The 19,727-nt window shown below is 36.1% G+C and overlaps 1 protein-coding gene across 1 annotated transcript in view; it reads right to left on the reverse strand.

Annotated features, from left to right (window-relative positions):
- The window catches only part of USH2A (usherin), an 890,339-nt gene that overhangs the window by 666,348 nt on the left and 204,264 nt on the right, over window positions 1-19,727 (reverse strand). Inside the window, exon 15 of the mRNA XM_043922807.1 lies at window positions 18,713-18,876. Coding sequence (XP_043778742.1) covers window positions 18,713-18,876 — 164 coding nt within the window. The remainder of the gene's footprint in view (window positions 1-18,712; window positions 18,877-19,727) is intronic.

Genomic DNA, 19,727 nt, shown 5'->3' on the forward strand with positions numbered 1-19,727 from the left:
ACATAGAAAACAGCTTATGGTTACCAAAGGGGAAGCAGGGGGCAGTGGGGCGTTAAGGGATAAATTGTGAGTTTGGGATTAAAAGATACATACTACTATATATAAAACAGATAACAAGGACCTATTGCTTAGCACAGGAAACTATATTCAGTATCTTGTAATAATCTATAATGGGAAAAATCTGAAAAATAATAAACACCCACACATATATATAACTGAATCATTTTGTTGTACACCTGAAACTAACACAACATTGTAACAACTATACTTCAATTTAAAAATGCTGTGATTGTTAGAGATTATATGATTGCTTCCATTAGGAATGTAACAGCATTCATCTCATGATTTTAGTGATATCTTTATAGTATATAAATATATTTTATGAACACTTTGTTTCTTATCACTGTGTATTTTTTCTTAGTCTCTGTATTTTGAAGAGTAAGTCTACATTTTTCTCCAGAATATAAAAAGGTGAAGGAGAAAAAACAATATCTAGCTATATTTCAAGGGCAATCAACCACCAGTTTATTTATCCCTTTCTGGTTTAAGATACATAAGCCTTCATCCATTAGGGAAGCATAACCTAATCAGATTTTCTCATTAAAGAAGATAACAAAGTCACACGTTACCATTATTTTATTTTTAAAACCATTACTTTTTCTGTTGAAAAAAAACTAAATCATGAATCAAATAATTATCAGTATTTTTATATGAAATATCTACAGTCACTAGGTGATAATCAATGTTTCAGAAGACAAGAGTGCACTCACATGATTTAATAAAGATCTAAAACTATTTTCAAATGGGTGGGCAGAGGGTAAAGAAATTAAAAGGCATGGAGCAGTACTCTGGGAAGTTACAGCAAAGCTCTTTTACTCTTTATGTCATAGGCCAAGACCAACCCCAGGTTCAGTGATTCATTAGAAACTCATTCACTCATCTTAAGTCCCACCCTTGGGTAAGATTTATTACAGAGGAAGGATACAGATTACAGTCAACATAGGGTAAAGGCACACAGGGGAAGCCAAGCACAAGCTTCCTGTCACACAGGATGTGTTTAATTCCCCCAGCAAGACATGAACACACACATGAAATGTTGCCAACCAGGGAAGTTGATTAGAAACTCCGCACCCAGGGTTCATACAGAAACCGTTTGTGATAGGCAGCCTCTATCTCCCACATACCATAATTTCAGACTCCCAGAAGGAAAGCAGGTGTTAAGCAAAAACCATGTCATTTATGCAAAATTTAAGGGAGAGTGAGCCACTCGACAATTCTGAGGATGGTGGGAAATGTTAAAAATCCAAGTTCCCAGATGGCCGCCAAATGCCAACTTTGTAAGCAAATCTTTCTGAAGATAAGCATTCAAGCCTGCTATGTCAGCTTTTCCTACACTTCTACCCAGCTCAAAGGGGCACAGCTCTCAGGGACACAGAGGGATGTGAGAAGAGCATCATTTGACCCCTCAGTGAAGGGCAGCACCAGCTCAAGGCCACTCCTATACCCAGTCAGGGGGCTAGGGATTAAATATTCTGACTCCCCTTTCTCCCAGCCCTCTTCCAGATGACTGGAAGGTTCCTACTTGCAGCTGAAGCCAACTGAAAGTCATGGAGCAAGGGAACCTGCTGATACGGATCACCAAATCTTAGGGGACCGAGTACAGTTAGAGGTATAGAGTAGCAATGTTAAGTCATCCTACACAGCAGGCAAGGACTCCCAAAGAGCTAATTCATTGGTACTCATATACTCCACTTTAAAGCCATGCTACAGATGAATAATAACATTTTAAGAAAGTATATCAAGACCACTGAATTTGAAATGTGTAAAATTCCATATCTTATACATAGGCTCCCTAAAGACAGTGTCTCCAGACCTATAGTAGATGATATTGATGTCATATTTTTGAGGAAAAATATTCAACATAGATACATTGTCATTCTTCCTCTTTTATCTATTTTGTGGTGGTTGGGGGGGCGGGGGGGTTCATTGTTATGTTGGGCTTCCCTGGTAGCTCAGCTGGTAAAGAATCTGCCTGCAATGCAGGAGATTCCTGTTTGATTCCTGGGTTGGGAAGATCCCCTGGAAAAGGGAACATCTACTCAATCCAGTATTCTGGCCTGGAGAATTCCATGAACTCTAAAGTCCATGGGGTTGCAAAGAGTTGGACACGACTGAGCAACTTTCACTAGCACTTTTCACATTGTTATGCTAAAATTCCAACTGTCTGTATACCTATTTAGATATAGGACAAGAGTATTAACAATCTCAAAATGACACACCAAAAGAGAATTATTTCCAAATAGCACCTTATATATTTTAATTCAAAGACATGCCATATTTTAATACAGTCACTTTGGTTGGTTTAATACTGACAGCACATCTGAACTTTCAGTGAATTTAATTTAAGGCTCTAAATCCAATTTTTCTTGGTGGAACTTCAAAAACTCATAAACTGTCTCATCTACAGTACTCTCAGAGAGCCTTGTAATCCATGGCAACATAATATTTTTTAGAGACTATTAGTGATTACATCTAAAACTCTGCATGCTCTCAGGAACACAAAAGATTTCAGAGTTAGAGCAATCAAAACTGACCTTCAGACTATTTTCTAAGATAGCAAAACACTATCTTAGTGTTTTGTGGGATGACTGAAACAAAGATATTTCAGTTCCATGTCAAAGGGTGTAGAAAATGATTTGCATTGCATGAAAATTTCTTGGCAATATACACAATCACACACATATATATACACCTGGGCTCTTTCAAATGTTTAAATTTCATTACTTTTTAGGACCATCTCTAACAACAATCTTGTCTGACTTCACAGTATAAATGAATAGTGCTTGTTGGACATTTAAATGAGAATTTTCAAAGACCTGAGGTTTAGATAGTTCAATACCACTCTAAGAAAAATTATTTGGAAATCCTGGGCATGAGATGACTTAAACCCACTTTTATGTGCTGAAAGTAGGATTCTAAGAAAATGATCATACACTCATTAATCAAAATAGCAAAGAATGTCATTTGTATATAGACTCTCTTTTAAGGAAGGAAAGTATAATATTGTGACTACATCTATCAGTTGGGGACTATATCCCAGCTTTGGGACTTTGGTAACTGTATGATTATAGCCAAATTTTAGTCGGATGCTCTGCACCTTTCCTCATTTATAATAAGAACATAATAATTTCTACCTCTGAGGGCCAAAGCAACTATTATAAATATGTTCTAAAAATTAAAGGAAACTATGGTAATTATAAAGCCTCTTGATGAAAGTGAAAGAGGAGAGTGAAAAAGTTGGCTTAAAGCTCAACATTCAGAAAACTAAGATCATAGCATCCGGTCCCATCACCTCATGGGAAATAGATGGGGAGTCAGTGGAAACTGTCAGATTTTATTTTGGGGGGCTCCAAAATCACTGCAGATGGTGACTGCAGCCATGAAATTAAAAGATGCTTACTCCTTGGAAGGAAAGTTATGACCAACCTAGATAGCATATTAAAAAGCAGAGACATTACTTGGCCAACAAAGGTCCAGGCTATGGTTTTTCCAGTGGTCATGTATGGATGTGAGAGTTGGACTATAAAGAAAGCTGAGCCCCGAAGAATTGATGCTTTTGGACTGTGGTGTTGGAGAAGACTCTTGAGAGTCCCTTGGACTGCAAGGAGATCCAACCAGTCCATCCTAAAGGAGATCAGTCCTGGGTGTTCATTGGAAGGACTGATGCTGAAGCTGAAACTCCAGTACTTTGGTCACCTCATGCGAAGAGTTGACTCATTGGAAAAGACCCTGATGCTGGGAGGGATTGGGGGCAGGAGGAGAAGGGGGTGACAGAGGATGAGATGGCTGGATGGCATCACCAACTCGATGGGCATGAGTTTGAGTAAACTCCAGGAGTTGGTGATGGACAGGGAGGCCTGGCATGCTGTGATTCATGGGGTTGCAAAGAGTTGGACACGACTGAGTGACTGAATTGAACTGAACTGAACTGATGATAATCATGTTTCAATAAAAAGGAAATTTCAATAGAGAAACGGAATGCATAAAAACACCAAAACCCAGATGAACAACTGAACTATAACTGAAATGGAAAGTTCTCTAAAGAGGGCTCAGTGGCAGATTTTAAACGAAAGAAGAAAAAAATCAGAAGAAAAAGAGGGAAAAAGGCTTCCATGGTCCTCCAGTGGGTAAGACTCCATGCTTCCAATGCAGGAGGCCCAGGTTTGATTCTTGGTCAAAGAACTAAATCCCACATGCCACAACTGAGAGCTTGCATCTCACAACTAATGATCCCGTGTGCTGCAAAAGAGACTGAAGATCCTATATGCTGCAACTAATACCCAGCAAGACAAATAAATATTAACACAAGAATCAGTAAACTTGACACAAAGCAACAAACAGAACTTAAAAGATACACCAATATGACTTATCCAATCCAAATAACAAAGAAAAAAATGAACAAACGTGAAAAGAGCCTCAGAGACCTGAGAGAAAATGTCAGATATACCATGGGCCAGTATATGTGCGATAGGAATGAACCACAAAAGAGAGAAAAGACACAGAAAGGAGAAAAAAGATTTGAAGAAATATTGGCTCAAACTTTTCAAATTCCATGTAAAACATTTATCTCCAGTTCCAAAAAGCATAATGAATCCAAGCAGGATACACACAAAGTGATTCAGACCTCAACACAGCACAATCAAACTTGAGAAAGACAAAGACGAAATCTTGAAAGCAGCAAGAGAAAAATGATTCATACACAACCAAAGGAAAATACAACTAAAGGCTTACAGAAACAATGGATGCCAGAATGTAGTAAAATGACATATAAAGTCCTAAAAGCAAAAAAAAAAAGTTGGTACCAAGAATTCTCTATCTAGAACAAACTACTCATCAAAAATAAGATAAAATAAAGGTATTCTCCAGTATTTTTTTAAAAAACAAAGAAAATTCATTGTTAGCAATTTGGCCCTACAAAACCTAGAAATACTGGATACAGATTGAAAATAATAAAGCAATCCATCAAGCTAAAAGGAAATGATAAAGAGACTATATTGAATCATGTGAAGATAGAAAAAAACATGGGAAGTAGTACCTATGTGTGTAAATTATGTGGATAACTATTGAAGTTGGTTCTAATTTCAAGACTAAAGCTACAGTAATCAAAACAACATGGCATAAGAAGAGACAAAAGGATAAATGGACTAGGAGAGAGAACTTAGTATGATCAATTGACTTTCTTACATGGTAATATATAAATAACAAAATTTACCATTTTAGCCATGTTTAGAGTATGTGTTAGAGGTATTAAGTACATTTAGAATGTTGTGTAACCACTCTGCTATTCATGTCTAACACTTTTAAATTATCCTAAACAGAAACTCTGTACCCATTAAACAACTTTTCATTCCCCTTGCACAGCCTCTTTACTTTCGATATGTATATCATGTGTGTGCTCAGTCATGTCCAACTTTGTAGCCTCCTGGGCTGTAGCCCGCCAGGCTCCTCTGTCCATAGGACTTTCCAGGCAAGAATACTGAAGTGGGTTGCCATGTCCTCCTCCAGGGGATCTTCCCAACCCAGGGATCGAACCCACATCTCTGGTGTCTCCTGCATTGGCAGATGGGTTTTTTTACCAGTAGCACCACCTGGGAAGCCCTGTGTATGTGTATGAATTTGCCTATTCTAGGTATCTCATATAAATGCAATTATGTAATACTTTTTTTCACTTGACTTATTCTGCTTAGCATAATATTTTCAAAGTTTAACCATGTTGTGCATGCTCAGTCACTAAGTTGTGTTTGACTCTTTGTGACGCCATGGACTGTAGAGCCCACCAGGCTCCTCTGTCCCTGGGAACCATATTAGAATATATATTAGCATTTCATTCATTTTTATGGATGAAAGATATTCAATTGTGTGTATATATCACATTTTTCTTATATACTTATCCTTTGATGGACACTGGTTTTTTCTGCCTTTTGAGTATTTGACTATTGTTACATAAATACTGGTATACATATATCTGCTTAAGTTACTGCTTTTAATTCTCAGGAGTATTTACTTAAGGGGAGAAATTGTTAGATTATATAGTAATTCTGTGTTTAACATTTTAGGAAGCATCAAACTATTTTCCACAATGACTCTACCATTTTACAGACCCACCAGCAATGCATAACTGTACCAATTTCTCTGTAGCCTTGCCAAACTTGTTATTTTACATATGTTGAGATGGGGCATCTAAGTGAGTATAAAGTGGTATCTCATTGTGGCTTTGATTTGCTTTCCCTAATAAGCAATGATATGGAGTATCTTTTCAAGTGTTTATTTACTGTATGTATATTTTCTTTCAAAAACGCCTATTCAAATCCTTTGTCCTTTTTAAAATTAAATTCTTCGGTTTTTGTTGTTGAGCTATAGCTCTTTAAATATTCTAGATACTAATCCCCTATCAGAAATTAATTTATATTATTTTCTCCCATTTTGTGAGTTGTCTTTTCACTCTCTTAATAGTGTATTTTGATGTCAAAATTTTGAATTTTGAAGAACTCAGATTTATCTTTTTCCTGTTTTTTTTCTATGACTTTTGTGTCATATCAAGGAAAACCTTACCAAATCTAAACTGATGAAGTTTTATCTTATGTTTCTCATATGGCTTTGGCTCTTAAGTTTAGGTCTTTGATCTACCATAAGTTAATTTTTATATATGGTGAAAGGTAAATGTTCAATTTCAATCTTTTGCATGTGAATAAGTTTCCCCAATATTATTTATTCAAAAGACTGCTCTTTATTCATTAAATGGTCTAAACACCCTTGTTTAAATCAACTGACCAGTATATAAGGGTTTATCTATGGGTCCACTAATCTATTTCTTTGGTCTATATATTTATATTTATGCCGTTACATTATTTTGATTACTGTAGATTTCTCATTATTTTGAAATCAGGAACTGTAAGTCCTCCAACATGAAAAGATATTCCAATTGTCTTCTTTTCCAAGATTGTTTTAGCCTTGAGATTTCATTTTAATTTAAGATGGGTTTTCCTATTGTTGCAAAAAAAATGCCATTGGGATTTTGATAGGAATTTGACTGACTCTGTAGACTGCTGGTGGTCTTGACATTTTAACGATATTAAATCTCCCAATCCACAATATGGAATGTCTTTCAATAATTTATGCCTTATTTAATTTTTTAGGAATGTTTTTATAGTTTTCAAGTGTTCAAGTCTTTCTTCTTCTTAAATTTATTACTAAGAATTGTATTCACTGTGATGCCACTGTAAACAGAATTGCTTTCTTAATTTCATTTTCTTTTGTTCATTGCTAGAAACACAACTGCTTTTAGGTATTGATCTTGTATCATGCAACTTTGCTAAATTTGTTTATTAGCTCTAGTAGCTTTCTTGTGGATGCTTTGGGATTTTCTCTATATAGGATATGTCATCTGCAAGCAGAGACAGCTTTACTTCTTTCAAATTTGTATGTCTTTTTATTTCTTTTTCTTGTCTATTTGTTCTGGTTAGAACTTCTAGTATAATGTTGCATAACAGCCACAAAAGTGGGCATCCTTGTAATATGCTTGATCTGAGTGGAAAAGCTATTAGTATTTTAATACAATACTATTGAATACTATTAATACTATTGAATACAATACTAATACATCAACATTCTGGGAATCAATGAACTAAAATGGGCTGGAATGGGTGAATTTAACTCAGGTGACCATTCTATCTACTACTGTGGGCAGGAATCCCTTAGAAGAAATGGAGTAGCCATCACAGTCAACAAGAGAGTCCAAAATGCAGTACTTGGATGCAATCCCAAAAACAACAGAATGATCTCTGTTTGTTTCCAAGACAAACCATTCAATATCATGGTAATCCAAGCCTATGTCCCGACCAGTAATGCTGAAGAAGCTGAACGGTTCTTTGAAGATTACAAGACATTTTAGAACTAACACCCAAAAAATATGTCTTTTTCATTATAGGGGACTGGAATGCAAAAGTAGGAAGTCAAGAAATACCTGGAGTAACAGGCAAATTTGGCCTTGGAGTACAGAATGCAGCAGGGCAAAGGCTAATAGAGTTTTGCCAAGAGAAGGCACTGGTCATAGAAAACACCCTCTTCCAAAAACACAAGAAAAGACTCTACACATGGACATCACCAGATGGCCAACACCGAAATCAGATTGATTATATTCTTTGCAGCCAAAGATGGAGAAGCTAACGCATATATATGGAATTTTAAAAGATGGTAACGATAACCCTATATGCAGGACAGAAAAAGAGACACAGATGTATAGAACAGACTTTTGGACTCTGTGGGAGAAGGCGAGGGTGGGATGATCTGAGAGAATAGCATTGAAACATGTATATTATCAAGTGTGAAACAGATCGCCAGCCCAGGTTGGATGCATGAGACAAGTGCTCAGGGCTGGTGCACTGGGAAGACCCAGAGGGATGGGATGCGGAGGGAGGTGGGAGGGGGGATCAGGATGGGGAACACATGTAAATCCATGGCTGATTCATGTCAATGTATGGCAAAAACCACTACAATATTGTAAAGTAATTAGCCTCCAACTAATAAAAATAAATGAAAAACAAAGCAAACAAACAAACAAAAAAAAAAAGATGAAGAAGCTCTATACAGTCAGCAAAAACAAGACCAGGAGCAGACTGTGGCTCAGATCATGAACTCCTTCTTGGAAAATTCAGACTTAAATTGAAGAAAGTGGGGAAAAGCACTAAACCATTCAGGTACGACCTAAATCATTTCCCTTATGATTATACAGTGGAAGTGAGAAATATATCTAAGCGACTAGATCTGATAGAGTGCCTGATGAATTATGGACAGAGATTCATGACATTGTACAGGAGACAGGGATCAAGACCATCCCCAAGAAAAAGAAATACAAAAAAGCAAAATGGCTGTCTGAGGAGGTCTTACAATTAGCTGTGAAAAGAAGAGAAGCAAAAAGCAAAGGAGGAAAGGAAAGAATTAAGCACCTGAATGCAGAATTCTAAAGAATAGCAAGGAGAGATAAGAAAGTCTTCCTCAGTGATCACTGCAAAGAAATAGAGGAAAACAATAGAATGGGAAAGACTAGAGATCTCAAGAAAATTAGAGATACCAAGGAACATTTCACGCAAAGATGGGTTCAATAAAAGACAGAAATGGTATGGACTTGACAGAAGCAGAAGATATTAAGAAGAGGTGGCAAGAATACACAGAGAACTGTACAAAAAAGATCTTCATGACCCAGTTAATCATGACAGTGTGATCACTCACCTAGAGCCAGACATCCTGGAATATGAAGTCAAGTGGGCCTTAGGAAGCAACACTACAAACAAAGGTAGTGGAGGTGATGAAATTCCACTTGAGCTATTTCAAATCCTAAAAGATGATTCTGTGAAAGTGCTACGTTCAATATGTCAGCAAATTTGGAAAACTCAGGACTGGCCACAGGACTGGAAAAGATCAGTTTTCATTCCAATCACAAAGAAAGGCAATGCCAAAGAATGCTCAAACTACCGCACAATTGCACTCATCTCACACACTAGCAAAGTAATGCTCAAAATTCTCCAAGCCAGGCTTCAGCAATATGTGAACTGTGAATGTCCAGGTGTACAAGATGGCTTTAGAAAAGGCAGAGGAACTAGAGGTCAAATTGCCAATATCCGCTGGATCATTGAAAAAGCAAGAGAATTCCAGAAAAACATCTGTTTCTGCTTTATTGACTATGCCAAAGCCTTTGACTGTGTGGATCACAACAAGCTGTGGAAAATTCTGAAAGAGATGGGAATACCAGACCACCTGACCTGCCTCTTGAGAAACCTGTATGCAGGTCAGGAAGCAACAGTTAGAACTGGACATGGAACAACAGACTGGTTCCAAATAGGAAAAGGAGTACGTCAAGGCTGTATATTGTCACCCTGCTTATTTAACTTACATGCAGAGTACATCATGAGAAATGCTGGGCTGGAAGAAGCACAAGCTGGACTCAAGATTGCCGGGAGAAATATCAATAACCTCAGATATGCAGATGACACCACCTTTATGGCAGAAAGTGAAGAACTAAAGAACCTCTTGATGAAAGTGAAAGAGGAGAGTGAAAAAGTTGGCTTAAAGCTCAACATTCAGAAAACTAAGATCATGACATTCGGTCCCATCACTTCATGGCAAATAGATGGGGAAACAGTGGCTGACTTTAATTTTGGGGCTGCAAAATCACTGGTGATGGTGATTGCAGCCATGAAATTAAAAGACGCTTACTCCTTGGAAGGAAAGTTATGATCAACCTATACAGCATATTAAAAAGCAGAGACATTACTTGGCCAACAGAGGTCCAGGCTATGGTTTTTCCAGTGGTCATGTATGGATGTGAGAGTTGGACTATAAAGAAAGCTGAGCCCCGAAGAATTGATGCTTTTGGACTGTGGTGTTGGAGAAGACTCTTGAGAGTCCCTTGGACTGCAAGGAGATCCAACCAGTCCATCCTAAAGGAGATCAGTCCTGGGTGTTCATTGGAAGGACTGATGCTGAAGCTGAAACTCCAGTACTTTGGCCACCTCATGTGAAGAGTTGACTCATTGGAAAAGACCCTGATGCTGGGAGGGATTGGGGGCAGGAGGAAAAGGGGGCAACAGAGGATGAGATGGTTGGATGGCATCACCGACTCAATGGACATGGGTTTGGTTAAACTCCAGGAGTTGGTTATGGACAGGGAGGCCTGGCATGCTGCAGTTCATGGAGTCACAAAGAGTCGGACACAACTGAGCACCTGAACTGAACTGAACTATATGAATATGAGTATAATGTTAGCCATTGGGTCAGTTGATTTTTTGCCTATACACATGGATAGCTTAATAAGGAAAGGTTATAATCATTTTAAAAGTATGTTAATGGAACATTTGAATATCCATGTTTCAAAAAATAAAAATGAAATAAAGAAGAAAGATGCTAATCATAGACCTAATATGAAAGCTAAAAAAACAAAATTTCGTATGATAATACAGGATAAAATCTTTGTTGCACTGGGTCAAGAAAAATTTCTTAGATAAAATGCAAAAAGTTATGATCCAACAAAAAATATTAACTTTGGTAAATTACACTTCATCACAATTAAAAGCTCTTGGATTTAAAAACATACCATTAAGAAAATTTTAAATATAATTCACAAAATGGGAGGAAATATTTACAATCTTACCTCAAGTATATAAAGAATTCTTTAACTCAGTAAGATAAGCAACTCAATTAAAACATGGGCAAAAGACATAAAAAACATTTACCAAGGAAAACACAGGAATAGTAAATAAAAACATGAAAAGGTACTCAAAAGCATTCGTCAGTACAAAAAAAAACCAAATTAAAAACTACAGTGAGATACTACTATCTCACACACATAAAGTGACTATAATATATTGAAAGTCACTCAGTCATGTCTGACTCTTTGCAACCCCATATACTGAAGCCTGCCAGGTTTCTCTGTCCATGGGGATTCTCCAGGCAAGAATATTGCAGTGGGTAGCCATTCCCTTCTCCAGGAAATCTTTCCAATGCAGGGATGGAACCCAGGTCTATCTGCATTGCAGGCAGGTTCTTTACTGTCTGAGCCAGCAGGGAAGCCCATAATGATCCATGGTCAATGCCAACACTGCTGAGGTCATAGAGAAACTGGATCTCCCAAAAATTGTATGTAGAAATGCAAAATAGTATAGCCATGATGGTAAATAACTTGAAAGTTTCTGAAAAAGCTCAAAACACACTCACCATATACTCACTATGCTCTAAGATAAACCTAAGAGACATAAAAACATGTCTATATGAAGACTTGTACCCATGTGTTCATGATAATATTAACCATAATGGATAAACACTGGAAACAATTAATATGCACAACAACTCAATGGATAAACAAAATATAGTAAATGGTATCTTACTCAGCAATTAAAAGGAATTAACTACTGAGAAATAAAAACATGGATGAATCTCAAAAACACAGTGCTAAGAAAAGGAGTCAGATACAAAAACCTAAATATAGTATGATTTCATTTATATTAAATATTTTAGATAGGCAAAATTGTGTCAGGAACTAGATAACAAGTTACTTGAAGTTGAAGTGGAAATTGACTGAAAATGGGTACATGGGAACTTTTCTGAAGTGATAGAAATATTTAATGATTGGATTATAGTTATGCTTGCACAACAATAAATTTAGTGATATTCAACAAACCGTACACTTAAAATGGTTAAATTTATGAGATATAAATCATACTTCAATAAAGCTGTTAATATAATAAGAGATTGATAGGTTTCTGGGAAGATGGCAGTGTAGGAAGAACCAGGAATCTGTTTTCCCACCAAGACAACAGTTTGCACTGGCAGAATCTAGTATAACCTCCTTGGAACTCTGGAGTCTATTGAAAGCTTGCAACTTCCAGGGGAAGGGTTGAATGGTAAATTGCAGTTAATTTTGATCAATTTCAGCTCTTTGGACAGTAGAAGTGCCCATCTCCCACCCCTGCTCCATGAAAGGAAGCGGCGCACGTGTTTCTGGAACTGAGTGCACACAGCCTGCAGGAACCAGAGTGGGCAAAAAGACCCTTTTGTCCAAATACTGGGAGTCTGTGCTCTGATTGCTGATTGTTGCTTCTTATCACAGAGTTGCAGACAAAAAGGACAGTGGCCATTGTTCAACCATCTGCACTACTGCAAGAACTCCCCTCAGAGATCAAAAGGACTTCAACTAGAATTTTTTAAAAGCCAGTACTCTGTCCTTTTATTTTTCTCTTCTTACCCGTTTTGTAGTCAGTCAGATATTTATGTATGCATAGGTTATATATGTACTCAAATCTTTTTTATATTCAACTCACATTTATATTTATCCTTTTTTATCATTCACATTTTAAAATCTCTATTTACAGAGGATCCTATAGCTTTCCTTAAAGCAATTTTACTGTGGTAAAATATACATAGCATAAAATTTGGCAAGTTAACCATTTTTAAATGTACAGTTAAGTGATATTAAACACTTTCATAACGTTGTGCACCAACAAACTGGATAATCTCAATGAAAAGGACAAATTCCTAGAAAGACAAAACTTACCAAGACTAAATCACAAAAAAATAAAGCATCTGAATAGACCTGTATTAGCAATGAAATTGAATCAGTAATCAAAATCTTGTAACAAAGAAAAGTCCTGGACTTGATTAATTAATTGGTAAAGTATATCAAACTAAATAAAAACCAATACCAATTCTTCTCAAACTTTTCCAAATATTTGAAGAGGAGGGAACCCTTCCTAACTCAGTCTCTGAGGCCAATATTTCCCTGATGCCAAAGCCAGAAAAAGGCAAAAGAAAAGACAACTACAGAACAATGTATCTCATGAATTGATGAAAATATCCTCAACAAAGTACTAGGAGATGAAATTCAGCAACATATTGGGATGATTATATACCATGATCAAGTGGGACTTATTCCTGGAATGCAAAGATGCTTCAACACACGTAAATTGATAAATCAACACATCACATTAACAGAATGAGGAAAATTTAAACCACATAATCATCCAAACTGATACAGGAAAACAATTTGATAAAAGTCACACCCTTTCAAAAAAATAAATAAATGAACTGGAATAAAAGGAAAATAATAAAATTCATACATGAATAAACCTTCAGCAAATATCACACTCAATGGTTGAAGACTTAAAGATTTTTCTCAAGGATCAGGAACAACACAAGGATTCCTGCTATCATCATTTCTACTCAATCAATATAGTACTGCAAGTTCTAGCCAGAGCTATTAGACATGAAACAAAAATAAAAGACTCCCAAATCAAAAAGGAAAATTATCTTTGTTTATAGATGATCTTTTATGTAGAAAACCCTAAAGATTCCACATACACACAAAACATTTAGAACTAATAAATGAATTAAGCAATGCTGCAAAATACAATACAAAGTCAATAAACAAAAATCAGTAGGCTTCCCAGGTGGCTCAGTGGTAAAGAATCTGTTGCTAATGCAGGAGACACATGAGACATGGGTTCAATCCCTGGTTCAGGAAGATCCTCTGGAGGAGGAAATGGCAACCCACTCCAAAATTCTTGCCTGGAAAATTCCACGGACAGAGGAGCCTGGTGGGCTACAGTCCATGGGGTTGCAAAAGAGTCAGATACACTGAACAGCAGGCATGGCAAACAAAAGTCCATAGGATCTCTATACACTAAAAATGGAAAATCTGGAAAGAAAATTATGAAAACAATCAGTTACGATAGCATCAAAAAGAATCCCTAGGAGTTAAATTAATCAAGGAGATAAAAGACACACCGAAAATTATAAAGCTTTGTTGAAAGAAATTAAAGATGACTTAAAGGAATGGAAACACACCCAACCATGGATTAGAAGACTTAAAATTGTTGAATGCCAACACTACCCAAAGAAATCTACAAATTTAATAGAATCTTTGTCAAAACCTCAGTGACATTTTTTGCAGAAGTAGGAAATTCTCTAAATCCACATGCAATCTTAAGGGACTCGAAAATAATCAAAACAATCTGGAAAAAGAACAAAACTGGAAGATGTACACTTTTTGATATCAAATCTACAACAAAACTACAGTAATCAAATAATGTGGCCCTGGAATAAAGACAGATATATAAACCAAGGGAATAGAGTCCAGAAATAAAAACCCACCTATATGGTCACATGATTTCTGACAAGGAAGCCAAGACCATTCAATAGGGGTAGTAAAGTCTATTCATGAAACTCAGAAAACCGGATATCTACATGCAAAAGAATGTAGATGGATCCTTATTTAACATCATCTATAAAAATTAACTGAAATAGATCAAAGATTTAAATGCAAGACCTAAAACTATAAAATTCTAATAAGAAAACTCAGGGAAAAAGCTTTGCAACATGGAGTTTGGCAATGATTTCTCACATGTTAAAACCACAGGTAACAAAAGAAAAAAATAGACAGATAGGAGTCCATCAAAAAATTTAAAATTTGTTCACCAAAGACACTATCAACAGATTAAAAAGGCAGCCCACAGAATGAAATAAAATATTCGCAAATCATATACCTGGCAAGGGATCAGCATCCGTAATATATATGGAACTCCTAAAACTCAACAAAAACAACAAAAAAATTCGATTAAGAAAGGGCAAAGTACTTGAGTAGATATTTGTAAAAGAATCTTCACCAGTAACCAATAAGGACATGAAAAGATGCTCAATATCAGTAACCACTGGGGAAATGCACATCCACAAAATTACAATGAGATAACATTTATACTATTAGGAAGGCTACTTTAAATAAACGGGAAAAAATGTTGACGATGGTAGGGAAATGGAATCCTTGGGCACTGTTGGCAAGAATGTAATATGGTAAAGCTGTTGTGAAAAGCAGCTTCCTCCAAAAAGTATAAGTAGAATTACCATATGATTCAGCAATCTCACTTCTGAGAATATACCCAGAAGAATTGAAAGCAGAATCTTGAAGAGATCTTTGTACACCCATATTCATAGTAACATTATTCAAAAAACCTAAAGCATGACAGCAACTAAAGCATAGTATCTGTGTATTAACAGATGAATGGGTGAGCAAAAGGTGGTATATACATGTCATGGGATATAGTTCAGTCTTATAAGGAAGGTCATTCTGGCATATGCTAAAATATGGATAAACCTGGAGGACATATGCTAAGTGAAATAAGCAGAATACCTAACAAAAGTAACAAAAAGGCAAATACTTTATGATATTCCTTATATAAAATACTTAGATTATTAAAAATCATAGAGACAGAAAGTAAAATTATGGTAGCCAGGAGGTAGGGGGAAATGTGGGGGAGGGATATTACTGCTTAATGGGTATAGAGTTTCAGTTTCACAAGCAGAAGAGAGTTAACAGAGATGGATGGCAGTCATGGCTGCACACCATTATGAAAGTATCTAACATCACCAAACTGCACATTTAAAAATAATTAATATGGTAAACTTAATGCATATTTTATCACAATAAAATAGTTTTTAAAGGAGAACTAGGAGATCCTCTCTGAGAAGTAGAGATAAAAATGTGAAAGAAGACCAGTAAATAACCAAGTATAAATATAAATGTGAGTTGAGTATCAAAAAGATTTAGGTACATACATGACATATGCATACATAAATATATGTGTTTGTTTAGTTAAATTCAGAGCCAGAAGCTTAGGGCAAATGGTATGTCATTCAGTAGGAAAGCACTCAGAAAGCAGAACTCTTTAATACCTTCTGTGTCTATCTCTGTATCAAAGAGAATGACTATCATTTTAAAAAGCATACAACAGTTATTCACAGGAAAGAACTAAACCACATAATAAGGAAACTAAATTACATAATAAGTTAGACTATGAGAGAAGGTCTAACTACTTTAGTTTAATTCAATTCTCCTGCATTTTAGAAAGTATATCCTAGGAGTCCCACCCTGATTCTCTGTCTTAAAAAAGATCACAGATGATATCACTAAGCTTTTGTCAATGGCTAAGGCAGTGTAAAAGAAAATAGTTACAATACTGTGGTTCCCAAATGGGATTCTTGAAATTAGTCGGACACAGAAAAATGCACAGCCGAGGTAGTTCACAGTTTCAACAACAGATAGCACTACGTTCCTTTCAATAGCGTCCTATCTTTGTGCAGTTGGTTATTTCTGCCTGTTGCTGGGATAAAACGCCAGGATCACAGGAAAAACAGCGTGGGACAGGACAGAAAGCGGCCCCCTTCACGTGCATCCCACAGTTAGCCCTTTTCTGCGCCCTTCATTTGCTCCTTTTTATTCTCACTGTGTTCATCATGCTTGTTGGCTGTGCTGTGTGCTTCTTTACGGGCAGGAACCCTGTCTAATTTTTTAAATGCTTTACCTCTATTGATGCTGAGCTTCCAACCTTGTTTTGTAAACATTGTGAAACCCCAGCCTAAAACAGAAGCAGCAAAATCACCACCATAAGAAGCTGAACGAACGTGTTCCATACTAAGGATCACAATTTTAAAGAGATAGAAAGCCAAAAGGACCATATCCAGAAAAGAGTAATTATAAATATGCAATTTTTTTTTAACTATTAAGAATTGAAAGCCTTTGGACAGACTAAAAATATTTAACCCAGAGAAGAAAAATCTTAACATAAAAGTAAATGTCTACCACTACTAAGAAAGGTAGGCCAGGTTTTGTGACCAGACCATCCACTTTTGCCTGAGGTGTAATTCCTAGACTGTGTCTCAGGTGTGAGCACAGGTAGTGAAAATGGGGCAGATGCTTATATTTTCATACAACATTTGTGGCAGAACCGATCAAAACATTACTATGATTCCATATGTGAATGTAAAACTGTCACAATTCTATTATAAATGATTTCCATGACTGGCAACCAAGGAAATATGCTCGAATTTCTGTTGCTCACAAATCAATCAATTATATAGCTAATCAATGAATAATAAATATTAATTAAATGTTCAGTGAATCCAGATTGGTGTTTAGACTATATTTACACACACAGGCAATTATTATACTATTTTCCTAAGTTTAGCATAAATACCTATGGTTTTTACTTATACTAAAATCCAGAGAGATCAATGAAACACAGGATACTGACGATAAAACACACAGATACAAAAACTCAATATGTCTTTTTAATCATTAGCTACACCCTGCCATTCACTACCTCAAAATCTAGTGGAGTTGCTGTGGAACTCAACAGCTTATTACTTCTCTGTCTCTCCCTTAAATATAGATAGCACTCTTCCAGGCATGCTTGTTTATGATGATTTGTCTGGACTTGTGGCATTTCCTAGCATTGTGACTCATGATATGGTCTCACAACACCTCAAGGAGGAAATGCATTGTGCAATATATTATTGAGGAATCCTTACCACATGTTCTTAGTAGGTATTTCTTGGGCATTCTGGGAAAGGCAAGGATATACTATCTTGAAGTAAATATAAAGAAATCACCAATATGCTATGAAATTGTAGCATATTGCAAGTGATCTTGAGAAGCCACTTCAAGGCACTAAAGAAGAATGTTGAGAAGTCAAAAGACACTATGATGTAACTTTTGGCTTCTAAGAGTTAACACAAAAATGTGAGAGATGTTGAAACAACTAATACAACTTAAAGTAGAAAGACAGGAATATTAATTACATGAGTAACATGCAGCGATAAACAATGATAATAATTGCTACAATATCAATAAACATCTAATAGCAGCATAGTGTCCATAAAACTGGGAGGACAGAAGGACATAAACCTCACAACAAATAAGTATAAATCTTCCATTTCCTATGGAAATCACCTGGAAATGTTCTTAAGTGGCAAGTTAACCAGTCATATCAGTTTCACAATGCTATCCTAAATTTTACGTGGAAAGTCTCACATTCTGGGAAAACCTTCAGTCTGGGGTAAACCAAGACTATAGTCACCTCGCTAGCAATACCATTCCAACAGACCAGTGTAAATTTCCCACTGTTTAGATAATTGCATAGCTATATTCAATGCTCCAATCAAGGAAAAGAACCCAGATTTCATTTAGTGTTTTTTTTTTTTTTTCCTCATTTCTCACTTAAATTCTCCAAATTGTACCTAAGCCTTTCTGATGAGTTCTCAATGAAGAAAGAAATTAATGAGACACTGCCCTGTGTGATGTTGCTTCATACATGGACCAGAGTTCACTTACTTTTGCTACAGCCCAATGGGTTGCTGATATCCAAATGGCTTGCATTGGAAACACAGGTATCACACTTTGATCCAGTAACAAATCGTTTACAGAAACACTGGCCCGTGACCAAGTGACAGGTTTCATTTAAGGCTCCTGAGAGATGACAATTGCAAGGCTGACATCTGAAAATAAGACAAATAAACCATTAAAGAAAATAACGCTTTGATTAGCAATCCATGAAAAAAGTTACATCTATTTATAACACTGTGGAATAAAATAGTCTGTTTTAGCTGGTATATTGAAAAAGATTCTTGAGCTAAACAAACACAAAATAAAACAGAAAGATACCTTTATCAAAGTGCTATTCACAATAAAATCTCTACAAAGCCTTCTCTTTGTACATTAATTAATAGCAAGAAAGTGTTATATTGCTTTTTTATATGCAATGATACCTCTTGTGACTTGTTTTGCATGCTAGTTGCTCCATTAAGAACACCGTAAACTTCTCATCCTCACAAAAGCAGTTCTCCCGAGAGCTAAAAATTAAGATTCGATACCCAAACTGGAGGAGGAAATGGCAACCCACTCCAGTATTCTCTGGAGAACCCCATGGACATAAGAGCCTTGCAGGCTACAGCTCATGAGATTGCAAAGAGCTGGTCATGGCTGAGCGACTGAACGTGCACCCATAAAATTATCTAAGTATCTTTCAAGCTGTGAAATAGAAAACTGGGTGTGATAATTATGGCTCCCCCTAAAAGTCTTGTAATCCTATAGTCTTTTAAAGAGTCAAAATTATATAGTTTAATAAAGACTAAATTTTGCTAAGAAAACAGTTTGAGGAAGATATATTCAAATATTGCTGATGCCTTACATATGTTATATATCATTTTTAACTTTTGTATTAAACTCCTTTACCCAAAATGATGAGAGCATTATTCTGATCTATGAAGAGATGCTATCAATGCAAACATAATGAAAGAACTTCATTTCAACTTAAATTTCTTGGACTCAAAGTTGATTGTAAAGATCA

This window comes from Cervus elaphus, chromosome 14, assembly GCF_910594005.1.
Source record: "Cervus elaphus chromosome 14, mCerEla1.1, whole genome shotgun sequence".
Lineage (NCBI taxonomy): Eukaryota > Metazoa > Chordata > Mammalia > Artiodactyla > Cervidae > Cervus > Cervus elaphus.